This window comes from Aythya marila (genome assembly GCF_965140915.1).
Source record: "Aythya marila genome assembly, chromosome: 1".
Lineage (NCBI taxonomy): Eukaryota > Metazoa > Chordata > Aves > Anseriformes > Anatidae > Aythya > Aythya marila.
In genome coordinates this window covers 130,789,014-130,807,885 of record NC_139042.1, presented here as the reverse complement: position 1 = coordinate 130,807,885, position 18,872 = coordinate 130,789,014, and the positions used below count along the sequence as shown (strand labels likewise).

At 42.2% G+C, this 18,872-nt stretch overlaps 1 protein-coding gene across 3 annotated transcripts; it reads right to left on the bottom strand.

The window, feature by feature from the left end:
- Positions 1-10,512: 10,512 nt before the first annotated feature.
- On the bottom strand, positions 10,513-18,072 carry KCNJ8 (potassium inwardly rectifying channel subfamily J member 8). 3 transcript variants are annotated; one of them, XM_082782191.1, is made up of 3 exons: positions 17,812-18,072; positions 17,118-17,566; positions 10,513-13,424 (listed from the first exon to the last, which is right to left on the bottom strand). In XM_082782191.1, exons 2-3 carry the CDS (start codon positions 17,480-17,482, stop codon positions 12,524-12,526), a joined length of 1,266 nt encoding a protein of 421 aa, XP_082638317.1. In that variant the 5' UTR covers positions 17,483-17,566; positions 17,812-18,072; the 3' UTR covers positions 10,513-12,523. The 3 variants fall into 3 exon arrangements, with proteins under 3 accessions (XP_082638317.1, XP_082638316.1, XP_082638318.1); XM_082782190.1 differs by having other exon boundaries at positions 17,821-18,072; XM_082782192.1 differs by lacking the exon at positions 17,812-18,072 and adding an exon at positions 17,643-17,805.
- Between the last annotated feature and the right edge of the window lie 800 nt (positions 18,073-18,872).

Sequence of the window (18,872 nt, the reverse complement as noted above, 5' to 3'; positions counted from 1 at the left end):
ACAGCTTTACAGTAACTCTTCACATTCATATTCTGAGAGGTTTTGCTGATGTAAAGCCAGAATGGGTGTGGTTGTTAACACCTCTCTTGATGCTTCTTGTCAGGTTTCTGTGAGGCAAAGCATACATCATGCAGGTGATGACTAGAGCTGACGGCACTTGCAATACTTCCACTCAGTAATGGTTCCTGTAGGTATATATTCAGCAAAATGCGGTAAAAGGCTCTATTAATATCAGTTTCAAGATATGGCAGATAGACACTAATGGTAAGTTTTGATCATAGTCAAATTATTTCAGACAAGCTAAGTGTTAAAGTAATCAAAAACTGTGCATTTAAAAAGAGTTTAATAAAAGAACAATTAAAAAAATAAATAAATGAACTCTGCATGAAAAATCTCCAACCTGTATAATTTCAGAGAAATTGCATCATTTAAAGTATTTTTAATATCACTACTTTGTGAAGTCCTTCTTTCTGACATGAATGTTTTGAACATTATTAAATGGAATTATGGAATTAAGAATTTCTGGTTTTAGTTAGTTGGATTTCATTCAAAGTTATTAATTATCTTCTCCTTCTCCTTCTCCTTCTCCTTCTCCTTCTCCTTCTCCTTCTCCTTCTCCTTCTCCTTCTCCTTCTCCTTCTCCTTCTCCTTCTCCTTCTTCTTCTTCTTCAATGCTGCATAATCTTCCTTTTTTAATTAAAAAAAAATAAATAAATTCTAAAAGTACTGCTGAAAGAACACAGTCCTTGGTCACAATCTACTTGAAAGCTCACCGCAGCTGATTTTTCTGTACCTTTCTATTTTTTTATTTTTATTTTTTTTCATGAAATCCCTTCTCTTTCTGTCAGTTTGGAATATCATAATGGATATAGCTGCTCCTTATGTTATAGCAAAGGCCAGAGACAGTTTTCTCCAGACAGAGATGGATCCCACAGACTGTTCCTACCTAGCCTAACAATTTAATCGAAGAAAGTTCATCTGAACTATACAGTATTTTATCTCTAACTCTACAAGGCTATGAACTGAGATTATAGTTTTTATTACCAAGATGTTATGAATGTGCTTTGTATATGGAAGGGTTGGAGCAGCCCATAGCTCTGGAAATTAACATAATGTCATAATAACAATGAAGACAAAATTCTTTCTTAATGTGCCTAAGTATGAAACAAGCGCACAGTGCATTCGTGCAGAAAGGACAACAGGAACCTTCCTGCCATTTTCGTTTCCTGCAGAGATTGTGCCGAGATGTCTAAACCAATATGCTTGTGTTTTTATGTAAGTTGAGGGTTAAATAACTCCCTGGGGCTGGAAAGCACACACCCACGCTGCCTGGGAAGGTCTGAATCAGGATTAGGAAAAGGCCCCATCTAGGCAGAGTTATGCTCTGGAGACCCTGTCACTTTTCATACTAAGTACTCCTCCTGCCTGGACTCTGGGCACTTAAGCATGTATTTAACTTCAGAGGCTTCACTGAGGTACCTCCTAAATTAGAGAGAACTTAAAGCAAGCATGTAGAGATCACTGAACTGCTCAGGATTTCAACAGTGCAGAGGTGTTTCTGTCTCACTAGGTAACAGTATCCTTGCCTTGGTGTTTTAATAATGTTCACATTTACTCATGTTATCAGATAGTACTCTATAGGCCATACTTTATTAGGTACCCATGTGTTATCATTCCCTACCCAGCACAGCAGCTGGAATCCATCACCTGCAGATCTCCCTTTCAGAAGTTTTTAATCAGTTGTATCTGAAATCAAAATCACTTTTACATTACCAAAAAAATAAGACATTTAGCAATAAATGCTTTTAAAACTGTGAACAGCTGACATTCACTTACGCTTTCCTTAAAAGCCAGCCATACCTTGACTTCTTTGGTACATTTCCACATTAGCCTGGATCCCTGGAGGAGCCATCCTCCTGTAGATGATGTCTTCCTTCAAGTCTGACACAGTAGTTTAATCTCTGTTATCCTCAGGCTCCACCTTGCCCTGAATTTCTTTCTGTATAATACTCCATGTGTGCTGAAGGATGGTTTGTCCTACTTTTCTTGACTTTTTTGCTTCTTTTGCCCAGCAGACTTTTATTTAGCTGATTAACCATAGCAGCATGCTAGGAACTGGATCAGCATTCATTGTCCACAGTTTAGTACAGAGAATCAAGGTCAGCCAGAAGGCACAAAGCAATATTCTGGTTCAGTGTGTGCGAAACCCTTCTATGCAACAAACAATTGTTTAGCAAGAGTAAAAGCAAAAGCTGTGGAAGGGAATCGGGACTCTGATTTGTCTTTCACAGTCTTTTGAACTGCTTCTGGCAGCTCAGAGAGAGTCTTCCTTGGGGGACATTGGGCACATCTGGTTTAGAGAGCTGGAAGATCTGGGGCTGATCCTCGCCATTGCTGTGATGTTTGCATGGTCATGGCATGCAACCAAGTTGGAAGTGAGTCCCTGCCTGATGTGAATGGTTAGGCACGTAACTGTGTGGTCACCATTCCTTTTCATGACTGGAAGAACATGTCTTGCACATTGTATGCATCTTCCCGTACACCATCATCTGCACTAGTGGACCTCCCTGGTGCCATGAGCATGTACTGGCATTGAGCGTTAACCTTAAAAAGTTCAGACCTTTGAAAGAAATCTTTTGGTTAGCCTACCATATCTTTGTTAATAAATATGTGACCCCTTGGAATGTCTATTTGTACCTTCTTTTGTGTGTGTGTGTGCACCATCACTTAGCTGTTGGGTGGATGGGTCCATGAGTAAGGCAATTTCCCCATGTTGAACTGCCACAGCTTCTTCATGATTTCATGCACCAAATTACTACACACAATTTTCTCAAAGGGAGTTTGAAATATGTTTCTACTAAAACAACTCTTACTTTTTCACAAAAAAAGGTCAGGAATAAAACATAAATGGTCTTTGCATGCGTGTGCTTGCACAGTTATATGTGCACATATTACACTACTGTTTATTTCCCCTGTTTAATACTCAAAATGACATTTCTGAAGTGCCAATATGAAATGCCTGGAAATCCTGATGAGGGAAGAAAAAGAAGCCTCACTTTAACTACCCTGCCAGATGGCACACTGGCATGTACCAGCCTTTCTCTGCCACTGCATCCCCATGCAAGTCAATTTGAAAACTTTAAAGAGGAAAGTGGTGAAGCTCTCTGAAACACTTGACAGAAATCTAAACCAACACATTTCAAAGAGTTACAAACAACAATCACTCCCAGAAACAGTGCTTCTCCTGTGACATGATGTCACATTAATCACTGCTAGGTTGCCCTAATAAGGATGAAAATTCCCCCTTCACAGCCTGTTCTCCTAAGCAAAAAAAAAAAAAAAAAAAAAAAAAAAAACACATCTTCTGTGTCGGACCTTCCTTAATGTTTGCCAGAACAGATGGAGCTGGTAGCTTTGTTCAAAGGTCAATGAGGTTATTTGAGGCCCTGGGTGGGAGAGCAGTCCAAAGGCATGATAATCACAGTGATATTCTTTTCCTTGCTAAAACACATGAGAAGGTCTCTGAGACATGAGAATTCCTGATGTATAAATAACTTGTGTGTCTGTGTGGCCAGAGACGAAGACCAAGCTTTTTGTGGAATCTGTTGGCTGGAAAACCAAATTAACTATAACCTGGAGAATCCCTATCGTCAAATCTGGCTGTGCAAACACTTACCTCCTCTATTTCTATAAATAGCAAGTTAAACAAGCTTTTATCCTTTGATTTGCTAATGTATACAAGAAGAATTTAAGGAATTCAGTGAGGAGTTAACAGCCATATGCTTGAAGTGGAATAGCAAAGAATGTAATAATATACGCAGATGTATCATGCGGAAAGACCCTGAGAAGTTATCACTAGCTGCTAGCTGTGTTATTTGCAGAGAATTGTAAGCATTGTGCAAGGTGCCCCTATGACCCTGAGATGGTCTTTCTTTTTTGTGAACATCATTAGTAGGCTCTCAGTAAATCTATGTTCAGATCTTGACCTTTGAAATGAGAAAGATATAGTGAACTTGGTCTACATGTCTTCCTGCTAAGTTATTACGGCTCGTACATGCCTGTGTATGGTCTCATTTTAGCATTGCCATCAGTGAAGTTTCTGCCACTTTTGCTTTGAAGATTGTTCTACATACCACTCAGTGCAAGGTCAGGAAATCCCTCTTTTAGTTATCTTAAATCCTCGTTTCTTTGGTTTCAAGCTTTTAATCTAGTAATTAATATGATTGAAGGATATTAGCCCTGCACCTCCTCCAACCTCCCCTGGAAGCAATGTACAGCATAGATACTCACATTTTAGATGTAAGATTTTCCATTAATTATCAATTTAAAACTATAGTGACAAAATGTTTCAGGGTGTTGTGCATGATTTGTGTTGCACCGTTTCCAAGTTTAAATCAGGGTGGAACATTTGTTGGGGAAAAACAAACAAACAAACAAACAACCAAAAAAAAACACCAAATCAAACCAAACCAAACCAACCAACCAACCAACCAAACAAAAACAGCCTAAAAGGTGGCCCATTTTTCCTGGAGTATCCATTGACAGAAGGAGCACAAATAAGGGTCAGGTGGCTCCACTATCAGCATCAGCTTTGTGGCCTTATGTGATCATCTTACTACTACCGGTTTAATCCCAAGAGTATCTCATGGGTGACATATGTAGGTTTTCTTTGTCAACCTGATGATCATAATTTAGGCTGTGACTGAGCAAAGTAGAGCTTTAACTTGAAAACCTGCAGGAATTAACCCCAGCCAACAGACAGTGAGGATGTACACGTACAGCATGCAGTTGGGTCAGTGTTACCATGTCCATGAGTGCAGTTGATTTAATTGATCTGAGTTGGAGGATTAGGCCAGGTTTCCACAGGTTGTTTTTTAGCTAACTTAGGCAACGATAGATTGCTGACCATGCATGGAACCACTGCATGGACCCATTGGTGCCACAGGCAAATGCTCCCCATCCCTGTGCTTGTCCTTCATCTGCTTTGCTGCAAGGTGATCCACTTTTGACTGAAAATGCTCTAAGTGGGCCCAACTTGTTCCACTTGAAGGCAGTGAAGGGTGTTTATCCCATGCCTACTTGCAGGCTGAGCCAGGATGGGCACATCTGATGTACTGGGGCAAGGGGACCATGGCCCAAAGGGAAGGACAGCAACCTCTTATGACTCTTACACCACAGTAATGCTTTTGCAAGGTTTTAACAAAATAACTTTGTTATACAGGCAACGAATAAACCCAGTTTTAGTGCTGGACATAGTCTTATTCTTTCCATGATAGGACAGCTGTGCTTCAAAATTGAGAACATACTTAAGTACAGCACTGACCTGGGCCTTGTAGTCATGCCCAGCTATATATTTTCTTGGGGTCGTTCCTCAAGAAATACCACAATAAATTGGATTATGGATGGGGTTTTTGCTTCTTTTTTAATCTCTGAGAAAGGACACGATGAAAACCATGGCCTCAGTTACACAATTTACTACAAACCTTTGAAGAAACCTGATGCTGTATCATAAGCAATTCTGCTGTACTCAAGCAAAATGTGAACTTACACTTTGCTTATTGTCTGTTACTGTTTATCTTTAACCAGAATATCTGAATTGATATTTGAACATACTCTTGTCCCTGAAAGGAAGAAGAAAACATGGCTGATAAAGGCATACTTAGTACCAACATAAACTGAAGAATACTTGTGTCTTTAAAATCAGCTTATATTAAATATTTCAAAAATCACATCCTTACTTGCATTCCATTTTTCATGTTAGTATATAGGCATTACAAAGGGGTTAACTATAAGGAGACCTTTAGTTCAGAAGCCTTATTATTCTCTTAATTTAATACATAAAATTTAGAGAATAAGTTGAGATTTCGTATATGGAAAATGTAGCACATCACAATTTAATCTGATCCACCAGGAATAGTATCTGTTTATAACATACTTTAGAAACACTGGCTAAGAGTGAGCATAGAATGTCTTTTATTATTTGATATATTTTTAAAATGCTGTGAGACACAAAACTGGCCACCCAAGGGGCTAACAATCATTACTTGCTCTCCCTCAAACTCAGTGGTGTTTCATTTATCCAGTGTTGCAACCCTTCAGTTTTCCTTTAAATCCTGGCCTTGACTGAATATAAAAATCGTGACAATCAGCAGAAGCAACCACGTTTTGACAGACCAACCCAGATCACCCAGAATCAAAGACCTAACATCATAAAATATACCCTGAAGAACAATGAGGCTGGGCCATGGAAGGATGCAATTAATTGTCATCGCTATTGTGGTTACAAAAATAGCCCTTGAGGAGAATAGTGGTGCTCCCTGGATGAGGAAGACACTGAGACCCAAACCACAACTGCCCTTTCAGTCACTCCAGTGCTGTTCCTCAATTTAATGGCCTTTGCAGTAGACCTCAGACCATAAAACCAAGAAATATAGCTTCACTTTGGCCCACACAGAAGCTGGCTTTCTCATTCTTGCTAGTAAGCCAAAATTTAACAGCAGTAGGTAGCAAACTAAACTCCTGTAATGATAAAATACCCTAATTTTTACAGATTATCTTCAGGGACATTTGTCAGCAATGTTTGAAGGGTCCATAATTAACACTGAAATGCATTTGTCAAAATAAATCAACAATTTGGTGATGCCTAACACTGTTTTTTATTTTGCACATTTGTTTGTTTCCTCAGTGGGAGCTTAATTTAAAACTTCTGAATCAGAGGAACCTTTCTCTTGACCAAAATTCATTAACTCTCCCTATTCATAAATCTGCAGTCCGGAAGGGACGATTAGATCTTCCCATCTTGTTTCCTGAGTAACACAGGCCCTGACATCATGTGCAAATACGCCTGCACTGAACCCAGAAATGTGTGTTGAGGCTAATGCATATCCTCCAGAAACATAGACCAGGTTCATGGTAGAAGTAACGTGTTCAGTTGGATCAACTCTTTTTTTAGAGTAGAGAAAAAAATAGGAAAAAAAAAAAAAAAGAGAAAAAAAAAAAGATGTTAAGCATTTGTTAGATATGAATAGAGAATCCATCATTTTTTAGGTCTTCCTCTTTGACTATTTAACACAAATGTTAAAATTATTGGTAGCATTATCTAAAGTATGGACAATATTTTCCCTGAACAAATATTTTTTGTCTTTATGTTGTAGTATGGCTTGATGTTTCCAGCATATTCTGTTAACTTTTAACTCATTAGTGGCCTGGAAGGAGAGTCCTGAGTCCTGTAAATACACTTAGTATTTTTAAAGGTTTCTTTTAATCCAGGCCCCTTGGTGACGTGTCCTAACTGCAAGTACCTCAATTTCAGTGGCTGTTTCTCTTGGACAGCACCGATCTTGTCTCCATAGGGTAAATCTCTCTACACTGTCAAATGGAGGAATGTGGGAACATATTTTATCTTTGCTGTCTAGTTATCACATGAGAAATATTTTATTATTTATTTTATTTTATTTTATTTTATTTTATTTTATTTTATTTTATTTTATTTTATTTTATTTTATTTTATTTTTTATTTTCTTCAAGTTTAAAGAAGTCTTAAAGGGAAGTAGAAAACATAATTCAGAGAGATAGGGAGAAGAAACATTATTAATATGTTAGGGTATTAGAAATTCTTGCCTATCAGCTTAGATTAGCCTGGATATGATGTAAGCACAAATATATGGAAAATATATTTTAACATAAGGATTTGTTAAGGAGGAAGTGGGGAAGGGAGGAACAGGCAGGAAGTATCACTCACCTGACTTTGCAAGCAACCCAGAGCAGGAAATCAGACGTAGAGAAACAGGGTTTTACTTTATCAATTCATATTTCACTGCCTTCTGTTATGGACAGGAAGAGTTTCCCCCATCACCTTGGCATGAATAATGATGTCTGCCTATGAAGGATACTGAAAGAAAATGCCTGGACAGCAAGAGCTGTCCACCTCCTGCCCATGGGCCTGGATATCATAAAGACACCAGGTCCTTGCCATTTCCATACCTAACTCCATGTCCACAACCCTTGGCATAGATACCCATAGAAACTGGTGACCACAGCTCCTGGAGCCAGCCACCACCCAGCTCACCATGAATCCCCAGCATCACGGGTTTGGTGATTGCAGGCATCTGGAGAAAGAGCTGACACACACTGGTAGGACGCTGCTCTGTGGCTGCAAAACCCCGTTGCTAATAGCAGCAGAGCACAAAATCAAAGGCTAGTGGGATGTGATTTATTGTTAGACAGTGCCTTCCAAACCTTCACCAGTGTTTTGAAAATATCATGCTCTGCAAAGAATATCATTTATCAAAAATAATGAAAGCTTTATTCCTTTCATCATATAATGTCTCATGTTTTTCTTCAGACAAAGTTCCTTTCTGGTCTTGCACCAACTATATTTTCCAGCTTGCATCAACAAGCATTTGCTAAGAATAATCACTGTAGAACTTGGAAACTGATTTCACAAAATGTCCTCAATCTTAGTTTGTGAAGGAAGAAAAGATATGCAAAATTAGGAATGTTTTTTCAGTCAGCAGAATGGGGTGTGCATACTGCTTTCCAGACAGCAAAGAAAAAGCATAATGCCTTGTCTGAATGTTATGCAAAATAGAAGGTGTGTGAAATGTGTTCAAGATGGTTGTGAGGTAAGTCAAGTCCCATGCCTCTGAAATGAGCTGAGGGACTACAGTAAGACATGGCATTACAGCAAAGGCCTATTGTGTACTCGAGCTATTAGCTAAATCTTAATAAGCCCTTTGCTCCCATGCCATATGATGTCTTGAGGGTCCCAGAAAGCTTGGGATAACCCTTCTACAGATGGAGCCACACAGCTGCACTTGCAAGGGTGAACTGCCATGGTGCAGCATGTTCCCACAAGGTAGCACTCAGGAGTGGATCACTTTTGGAGGGGCTGGAAGTGTGACTGAGGGAAGGCTTCGGGCAGGTTTGGTGTGCAGAGCAGGGTGCATCGGATGGTGCTTGAGGCAGACAGGGATGTCTGTGGTCTGCCACCCCTCCTGCAGGCACATCACTCACCCTGCTGGCTCGAGGTCCTCCCACCCCAGATCCTGCCCTGACCCTGGCTCACACCAGATGTTTTGGAAGAGAGTCCAAGGAAACCTGAAGGTGACAGCTACAGAATGACCTGCCAGTGGGAGAAGTTCCCTCAAAATCCCATTACTCAGAGGTTGGCTTCCACCCCATAGCATTAAGCTTCATATCCCCTCTAAGTGCTCTCTGTGTTTATTTGCTCTCTGTGTCCCTACCACAGTAACTCTGAATCTTCTGGCTATCCACTGAGAGAACAAAGGCTCTCCCTGCCATTTTTCTATTTAAAATTATGTCTGTTCTGGAAGGACTTTATGATTTTTAAAATCCTGGAAGGACTTTTCTGCTCTCAGGAAGTAGTTTCGTTCCCCACAGAAGGCTGCAGCAGTGACAGGGACACTTTCCTGGTGTGTTGTTTACAGAGCCAAACATAGTAAGTGTGCAGAAGAGGTGATGCTGAATAATGCCCTTCCAGTTACACTGTGTTACTGGGGGATCGTAATGGTAGGGACACACATAAATCAGTGAAGTGTGAAGAGAGGGCAGACAAACAACACTTATAAATGATTGTTTCTAATTGTTCTGAATTATGATTGATGAACCAGAGACTGATAAAAGCACGGGCGTCAGATGGAACTTTTGGGTGCTCAGCTTTTTGAGCATCTTGTTTATTCTCATCCTGGCATGGATGCCAGTGTGAAACCATCAGCAGTGTTTGGTAGAAATGTCATTTGTAACTTAACTTGACAGTGTACTTTAAATACAGAAATCTTCAAATTTAAAATAACCTCCCCTAATAAAGTTACCAGGGAGAATAAGTCATTAAACATTTCAAATGGCAGTACTACCAGCTCACCCCCTTTCAGCAGTCTTGCTGCTGTGAAGACAGGTCTGAGAGCCATCCTTCAATGAGGAACACAGCTCCAGGCCCCAAAACTTCCCTGCTGCTCTCTGCAGCCAGCCAGGTGGCTCAACTGGGCTGCTTCTGCCAGCCTGCCTCATCCAGGACTGCAGTGCTCCTTCAAGGAATGGTTTTTCCTCTAAGAGGATTTCTGCAAGGAGCAGGAGCTCAGAAGAAATGAAGATGAAATTCATGATAAAGCTATCTGGGAAGGGTCTGCTTTGTGTATCTGTGCAGCACCCTAGCATATGACCAAGGTGCCTTAGCATTATCCCCACAGTACCAATACCCCAGTAATATCAGTGTGGGAAAGAGAGAGTACACCAGGTCTAAAGCAGAGAGAAAGGCAAGGGCAAAATTAAAATTAGGAAAAAAAAAAAAAAAAAAAAAGGTTGTGGTTAAAAATATCTCAGCTGAAATAATAAGAAAATATTGAAATAATAATAAATTATTACTCACAGAGACCATAGAAAAGGCTGGGAGAGAAGAAGGACTAAGAGTATAGAAAAATGAATGGAGAATAGAAAGAAAAAAAAAAAAAAAAAAAAGAAAAGAAATGAGGAGAAAATCAGAGACGGAATAAATCATTGTTGTCACTTTTTATTTTTTTAGAAAATTTGCTTTTGTACAGCATTTGGCTTAACCATATTTCAAACAGACTTCCTCAAAGAAATTTGTAGCCCTGGAAACGGAGGCCAGAGACAAATTGTATATATTCACTCTGACTTTTCTTGGAAGCTACAGCTGTTCATTGTTTGGACACACAATGGGCAGATTAATATCTCCAGATATTCACCAGCCATCCTCCCAGAACAATGACAGGCAGGACAGGCAATAAATGCTTTTAGCAGAAACTTGAGTTTCTGCTACTGCTTCAGATAAAGCATTTTGTGGGGAGCACCTGCTCCAAATATACAGAGCCTATGCTACACAGAAATGCTCTTCCATGTCACAACCAACATCAAATGTAGCTGTAAACTGTCCATGCAAGTGCTGATGAATTGACTTGCAAAGAGAATGAGACTCTGGCATTTTTCTTGACTGTTTTACCTGATAGGAGTAAGCAGATATTTAAAATTACAGGAGTATTTATGTAGTTGGGTGGTTTACAGAGTCAGTACAGGGGAGGGAAGTCACTACTTCCCTCAAGCCAGAGACTTAATAAGGCAACTCCTGGAAGAAACATGAAAAGGCAACTCCTGGAAGAAACATGAACAGAAATTTGTCCATAATTAATATTCACAGGGAAAGAAGCATGCATCAATTTAACATTACCAAAGGTGACACAATTAATTGTTATATATGTATATATTCTTGTAAAAAAAAACTTGTGGTGACATTTTGGAGAAGGATGTTGGTAACAAATGCCCATTTTAATTTGAAGAGAAAAGCTGCTTACCACCAAATTTCACTGCCATTTTATGTAAAAACACAAGAGAGACACTGCTGAAAAGTACTTCAGCAGCAGTGCCCTACTCCCCCTAACTGAAAATTAGTCATCTGGTTTTGAAAATACTATCATTAATATTATTGCCATGATTCCCTCTCATTCCCATTTACAAATTCCCACTGGCAAAAAAAAGTAACCTGCTGAAGCAAACATACTTAATCCTACAAAAGTAATGTAAGTGAATGAAATAGACTTCCTGCCTTCAATATATTAATCTGTAAGAGAAAAAAAAAAAAAAAAAAAAAAAAAAAAAAGGATTTGGTCTTCCACCAGTACAAGGAGAACACTAAGGACGTGTGCTGTTTCCAACTTGAATAATTTCAGTGACATGTATGCTCAAGTGGTGTCTGGGAAGACTTGAGTCTTGGGTTACAGCTACATAAGAAACGCCTGCTGTCCCATAGTCAGGTATCTCACCCACAGAACAAGAGCAGCGTCCTGCAAGAGGCCATGCCATTTCATGGGCCTGCTGAACTATTTTTTTTCTGTCCTGGCTCTGCCCAGAGTGGCACCAGGTTTCTTCTGAGGTGGCCAGGTCACTTTGGCTGACTGGCATTGCTCTCAAAATGACTTTACCATAAAACAATGGAAAGAAAAGACTTAGAAAATTGAAGGGAAAATCCTGGCTATTCTCCAGTGAAATCACTGAGGAATTTGGCTACTCTTCAAGAGAACAGAGAATTCACCCCAAGAAGACTGATATCCAAATATTCCTCACAATGTATGTGCAAGCTGTTGATATGCAGTAGTTTTGAACTTCTGCCTGCAGGTGGGTAACCCATTTCTACAGGAAAAAACACATTTTGTGACAGCCAGCAGAAACAGATAAGAAAGAGACCTTTGATAGGAAAAATATAATTAAAAAAAAAATAGCATGCCATTAAAGGAAGTATAAATACACTTTATATTACATGAGTGGACTGTGTTTTCTTTAGTGTACATGCCATTTTTATTAATTCATACACTAAGTGCTAATGTGTTTCCTAATGCCATTAGGTGGTGCTTTCAGTAAGTAATATAATAAATAGTTCTTAAACAGTCCTTTTCTGCATCATGTTTTCTTTTTCTTCAGTAGAATAAAATTTAAATCAAACTCGACAGTGCCTCCTCCTTTTGAACTCCTCGACCTCACGCAAGGCTGTGTATCACGTTTCTGAGGCACTCTGGCTCCCCTCGGGTGTGATAAACTGCACTTTGGGCACGATGAGGGAGGGATTGGTTCTCCGCATGGAGTTGCTCCTCCGTATGGAGTTATTTCTCCTCATGGAGTTGCGTTTCCGTAGGGAGTTTTGGTGGGACAGCTCACTCTTCTGCAGGGTCTGGATGAGAATTGATGGCTTCTCATCAAGCTCTCGAGCGCTGCAACGTGGTGCTGCCACTTTGACGGTGTTGCCGAATTTGGAGTAGTCAACAGCATACACGCCTTCCTCTTCAGTGACAATGGGCACGAAGCGGTGACCCCACAGGATCTCCTCTGCTATGTAGGAGGTTCTTGCCTGTGTCGTGATGCCAGTCGTTTCTACAACACCTTCAAGTATCACTATGAGCTCCAGATCCTGGAGTGCCAGGTCAGCAGCGGAGATATCATAAAGAGGACTCCTCTTGTCTATGACATGACAAATGATTAAAGGAGCCACCAGGAAAATATTGTTACTTTCAATGGGGTTATCCACAGGGATATCTACTTGGTGAATGGGTATGACTTCTCCTTCAGGGGTCGTAGTCTTCCTCACAACCTGAATTCTCACTGAGGCACTGATGATCATGCTCTTCCTCAGGTCTCCTACTCGAAACATGAAGCAAAGTTTGCCATTTCGAACTGCAATGACTGCCTGCCTGCTGAAAATCAAGGTTTCTGCCCGCCTGTGAGCTTGTGCAGTTTTCATGAATATGCAGCCCAGCATGACAGCATTGATAATCAGACCCACAATGTTCTGTAGGATCAAGACTGTGATGGCCAAGGGACATTCCTCTGTCATCATCCTGCCCCCAAAACCAATGGTCACCTGAACTTCAATGGAGAAGAGGAAAGCAGAGGTGAAAGACCTGGAGGGGAAGATTGCACAAAGTTAACTCAAAGTATATCAAACATTAACTGATAAGCTATTAGCATGTACTTTCTAGAAACAAATGGCCTTAGAGGCCTATTTTTGCAGTCTTTGTACAGTTAAGCCTTCTGTTAACATCAGTGGAAAGACTGCACTCTTGGTGATTCAGTGTTTGCTTGATCAGAGCAGCATCTAATGGTGAGAGGAGAAGGAAGACCTGAGAGCCTGAGATCCTATAAGACCGTCTCTAATAGGAGGTGAACCTGAGAAGCTCACTAAAACCTCTGTTCCAGAAGACACGTCCCATGCCATGTTAGCCGACAGTGCTTTAACTCACAGCATGATTTTCCACCTTCTCCTTCCCATGGAGATCTTGGTGGAGCTGTGGTTTAGGAGACAGGTGAGCAACTGGCTGCACACTGACATTCTCCCACCACCCTGCACCTGGAAAGGAAACTGAGAAAATGGCAGCATTTCACTCATGCTACCTGCCCGTCTGTCCTGAGCCCCTTTAACAGGATTCCCTGGAGGGAAAGGGGACATTCCCACATTTCTCACACCTCCCAAACCTACGCTTGCTTCATGACTGAGACTGCTGGATCAGGCTGCAGAGGGAAGACAGTGGCCTCCATGGTCCTCTTTGCACATCCCTGAAGGAGGATAGTACTGTGACCCTGGGCTTGGGTTTAGCTCACTGTTGTGTAAAGGCTAGCTGGAAAATTTCAACACAGAAGTGTACTGTAGAAGTGTGAGTTAAGTTAAATGTCCCTGGTAAGCTACAGTGCTGGACATCAGAGTGGGCTGTCCACAAGCTTTCCAAAACACATGGTTTATAATATTGAACAATGTCACCTCCCCTGTATACACCAGGCTCTTTCATTTCTGTTTATAACACAGATATGTCCTTCACCAAAGTCTCTTATATCCAAAACTTGTACCTTGGGATTTATTTGGTAGACATGGGATCTCATGAGCTAACATTATAGTGACCCTTCTAACACAGTGCAACACACAAACACTTGAACCATCCTCATGCTCATTGTGGCTTTAACTATAGAAAATATGTATCCTGTCCATAAAGATGGACATTCATTGGTTTTGGTTTGCTTTCCAATGAATTCATTTTAAAATAACTTCTTATTGTTGTTGTTGCTTGTTTTTCCTAACCATATTTGCAGTGAGCCTGGAGTCGTTGGGACCAGGAAGAGACATTACAATAGCATAGGTAATACCAGGGATAATTTTCTGTAAAACAAGAAAGCTCATCTTTCAGAAAACCAGCCAGCCTCCACATAGATAACTTTGAAAGAACTTTGTCATTTAGTTCTCTCTCCCCCATCCCCTTATTCTTTGGCAGATCTCCATGTATAGAGGGTTTTATTTCTGCAGTTCATTCTAGAGAAATCAGTGATGAGGGATTTTATTAATGTAATTCATGGAATGATTTTTATATTCATAAATATTCATCGACATGCAGAATTAAACTTCTGGCTGAAACTTAATTCAATTTTATTCAACTTAAGGCTCTGTGCAGTGAAACATTCTGATTTCCCTTAACGAGGGGGGAGGAGGAAAGGGGAGGAGATCTACCTTTTTACAGCAGAAGTAACAGAAGCAGCAAGCTTGTACAGCATTTTGAACATGTGGAGAGGGAGCCATAAATGCCAAATTACACTATTCCCAGCTCCCTCTCTTCAGAGCTCTGCAAGTTTTCCTCTTGCGTGGCAAAGTCGTTCTAGCCTTAGAAATTCTGCAGTACTTTGAGAAATTGAAGTGTTGTGCAAGTTCCATCCAATGATTAAAATTTCCAAACCCAGGTTTCCCATAAATCTGGAATGGCACCTACTCAAAAAACTCTTCTGAAATATCTTTAGGCCTAAATCTCAGAAAAAGTAAGTTACAAAGTATTTGCTATTGTTTTGGCAGATCATCTCAGCATGAAATATTTTACATCCAGTAATTTACTGCTCTTAAAAATATCAGCAGTCATACTGCTGTTGCATGGCTGTGTCCAAAGTGGTAGCCAGGTTTAAGAAGATGAAGCTAAAAGATTTTCCATGGCTTGAAGATGGATACCTGAGCAGCTGTTTGCTGAAACTCCTTAGGCACTCACAGCAGAGCACCATGTGTGCTGTTTGTCATGGGCTAAGCCATGCAGCCACACCAGTTCATTGGCTCTGTTTATCCCCATCCTTCCAGGCTGTTCTTGCAGCAGCAGGCTTGCTGGGGAGTTAGTGAGGTAACATGGCTCTCCTTTGTCCTGGTGGCATGAAGCCCTCAGCACCCAGAACAGGCTTTGTGGGGTGGTCTGGGAGTCCCAAGGGGGCCTCCAGGCAAACAGGGGTGTGTCCTCCCAGCTGATGCCAGAGAGCTGCTGGGTGCAGCTACCTGCTAGTTTGGATTGAAAAAACCACATACATCCTTCTCTCTAGGACCAATACACCAGAAATGCTGGGGGTGACATCCTGAAAGACTTCCCCAGTGGTCACAAGCTGGGCCATGACATCTCACTTCAGAGGCAACTGTGGCCACTTAATGGAAAAGAAATAAGAGCAGCCTCCCCCTTCCCTAGCCCCCAAAATTGAGGAAGGTTGGCTTGGAAAATCCCCATTTCCTTTCAGTTTGAAAAAACTAATCTAGCAAAAAAAGTGTCAAAATGAAAGTAGAATGAAATCACTGCTCCCTTATGAGCCAGATCTGATGTACCTTCACACTTGCTGAGGTGCCTCAAAACCTACATGCAACTCCATGTTGGAGTTTTCCTCCAAGAGGAGGAAAGAGGAGTGGATACCCTCAGCCAGCTCTGCAGCCCCCTCATGGTCCCTACCACACTGCACCATGTAAAGGCAGTTGCTCTGACCATTCTGAATCCGGAGCTTTCTGCTTTAAAACCTTGTGCTGTAAAAAGAGATGTTACTGATGGCAGAGCAATCTTGTTGCTTACCCCCACTTCCAAGCAACAAACACTTCTTCTAGCCTGTGTAAGTATGTGCCAGTTTGTCAGAGCCTTGAAAATTGCCATGGCTTTGGGGACGGAGAGGAAAATACTTTTCTTTAACAGCTGACATTTAACCCAGTAGTCCCTTAAGCTTTCACTGTCTGATACATCATGCACGTCATGGAAACAGTTCATCTGTCAAACCGCTGGCCTGTGGCTTCAGCAAGGGACAGGCATTTTGGAGCTGTCTCAAGGGAGCTTTCTCAAAAGACATCTAGCTTTGCCCTAAGCAGCACTTTTCTTGCTAGCTGACACCCATAGCCAGTGCCCTGCTTCTCAGGCAGCGCTTTTGCGGTGGGCAACCTTTTACCAGCATGGCAAGCAGCTTGCACCATGCTCAGGATGCTACCGCTGCCATAGACAACATTACAATACGTGTAACACATACCCACTCTTGTAGCAGGCTCTTATCTCGACAGGCAGGGTATGTTACCCACAGAGTGTGGAGACACATGAAAAGCAGCAGGTCTCCCTCTCTCAGATCCTGTAAGGAATCAAAGAAATCTACAGTACAGTATTTTCCAAGCCCAGAAGGCTTGCTGAATTTATGTACTCAAGAGGAAAACACCACACTTTTCAATTGTCTCAACCAAACATCATGGTTCATGTAACCCAAAAGCTGCATTTCAGGTATCGGCAGGACAGCAGGCAGCTCTTTTCCCCCCTTTCTTTGTCCCACCAATTGTACTTTACCTGACACATGTCACGCAAGGTGTCCACTTTGTGCTGTTCGTGGTGCTCTCTGTGCTTGGGTCCATGTCACCGTGGGCAAAAGCCACCAGCCACCACATCATGGCGAAGAGCAACCAGCTGCACAGGAAGGACATGGTAAAGATGACTAGTGTGTGACGCCACTTCAGGTCCACCAAGGTGGTGAAAATATCTTGCAGGAATCGCCCCTGCTCACGGATGTTCTTGTGCGCCAGGTTGCATGCCCCATTCTTGGCGATGAAGCGGGCTTTGCGTGGCCGGTCTCGGATGCGGGGCTTGCGCAGGTTCTCAGCAGCGATCCGTGCCAGCACATACTCTTCAGGGATAATACTCTTTCGAGCCAGCATCTTCCTGCCACCATAGTCCACCCAGCAAGATGTGAAACAGGGGCCAGTCCCTCTAGCACGACTCCGGAGGAATCACTGCCTACCCTGAGAAGAGAGAAAAGCCGATCAGATTTGTCACCCGTGCACTATGGTTAGGTAACCCCACATCAGCAACCCTTACATCAAATGTCACTGTGTGGCTTTATTCTACAGCGCCCTCCCCTTTTCAGCCCATAACTTTTATGCAAGCAGTCGGTATCAGCTCCCGACAGAAAGGAAAGGTACTATTCCGACGCTCCTTGCGGGAAGGCAGGCTGCAGAGCCGTCTCGCAAACTCGGTGTAAAGTAACCTGACGTACGACAGGACGGATCCTCGGGCTGCTTCTCAGGGATGCAGCTGTGCCCGGGTGGGTACCGCAATGTGGGGCGGTCGTTGGTTTGCATCCTCTGGGACTCGAAAAGTTGGGCTCCTCTGCTTCGAACCGAGGCTTGCCTCGCTCAGCAGGGCTTTAGCTGCCGCGACCCTTCCAAAAAGCCCCCATCCGGTCCCCAGAAAGCATCACAACAAGGAGCTGAGCTGGCAGCTGGAGAAAGGGCTGGCGGAGCAGGCGTTCCCGTTTCCCCTCGCAGCCCTCCTCCCGTGCCGGGACTAGGCGGGGCAGCCCTGCCTTTATCCCCAGCCCTGGCCCCAGCCGGCTGCCAAAGCTCAGCAGCAGCGAGCGGGGCTCCCAGCATCACTGCCGGCCGGGCCGGCCCCCCGGCCCCCATCCGTGGCCCCAGAAGCGGTGCTGTGAGGCTGGAAAAGGCGCCTAGAGGGATGCTGGATGCATCCCCTAGGGCCAGATCCTGCAAATGTAGCAGGGGGCAAGGCGGCTCCCTGCGTGAAGCCCACCTCTGGCAGTAGCAGGGCTGGCAAGCCCAGAGTTTTTTCCTTTTTAGCTTTATCGTACCTCGGATCTCAGTGAGACAGCTTGCAGGCAGAAAGCGAAGTGCATGCGTAAGTATCTGGAGGAGCAACGCCAGAATCTCACGGCCTTTGCTGCTTTTGACAAACTTAATTACCTGTTTCTGCAAGAGGAAAAGAGGCATTCCTTTATATGGTTCACAACTCGTGTTAACTTAGATGGGCGCAGTGTCAGGGCCATTATAATCTTCAGCTGGTGGAACAGGCATTGACAGATTGGTATTTATGTATGTGATGGGTATAGGAGAAATTACGGACAATGCCAAAAACAAACAATGATATAATAGAAGTTCAGTCATTTTCCCACAGGTCAAGGTTTACAGTTTTGGCTCTTGTGTTTAATGGAAACTTGCATTCTTGGAAATTACGGCTTTTTTTCCGAAGTCTTAGGGTTTGTAGTAGGAAGAATAAACAGTACATCAACTTTACGAAAAGATCTAAATTTAG

What these genes read in the sequence shown, in the direction of transcription:
- KCNJ8 (XM_082782191.1), bottom strand. Translation starts at nt 17,482, where the DNA reads ATGCTGGCTCGAAAGAGTATTATCCCTGAAGAGTATGTGCTGGCACGG. An exon ending in CCTTGCGTGACATGTGTCAG is followed by an intron (nt 13,425 to 17,117) that starts GTAAAGTACAAT and finishes CTTCCCCTCCAG; the next exon opens with GTCTTTCACCTCTGCTTTCC.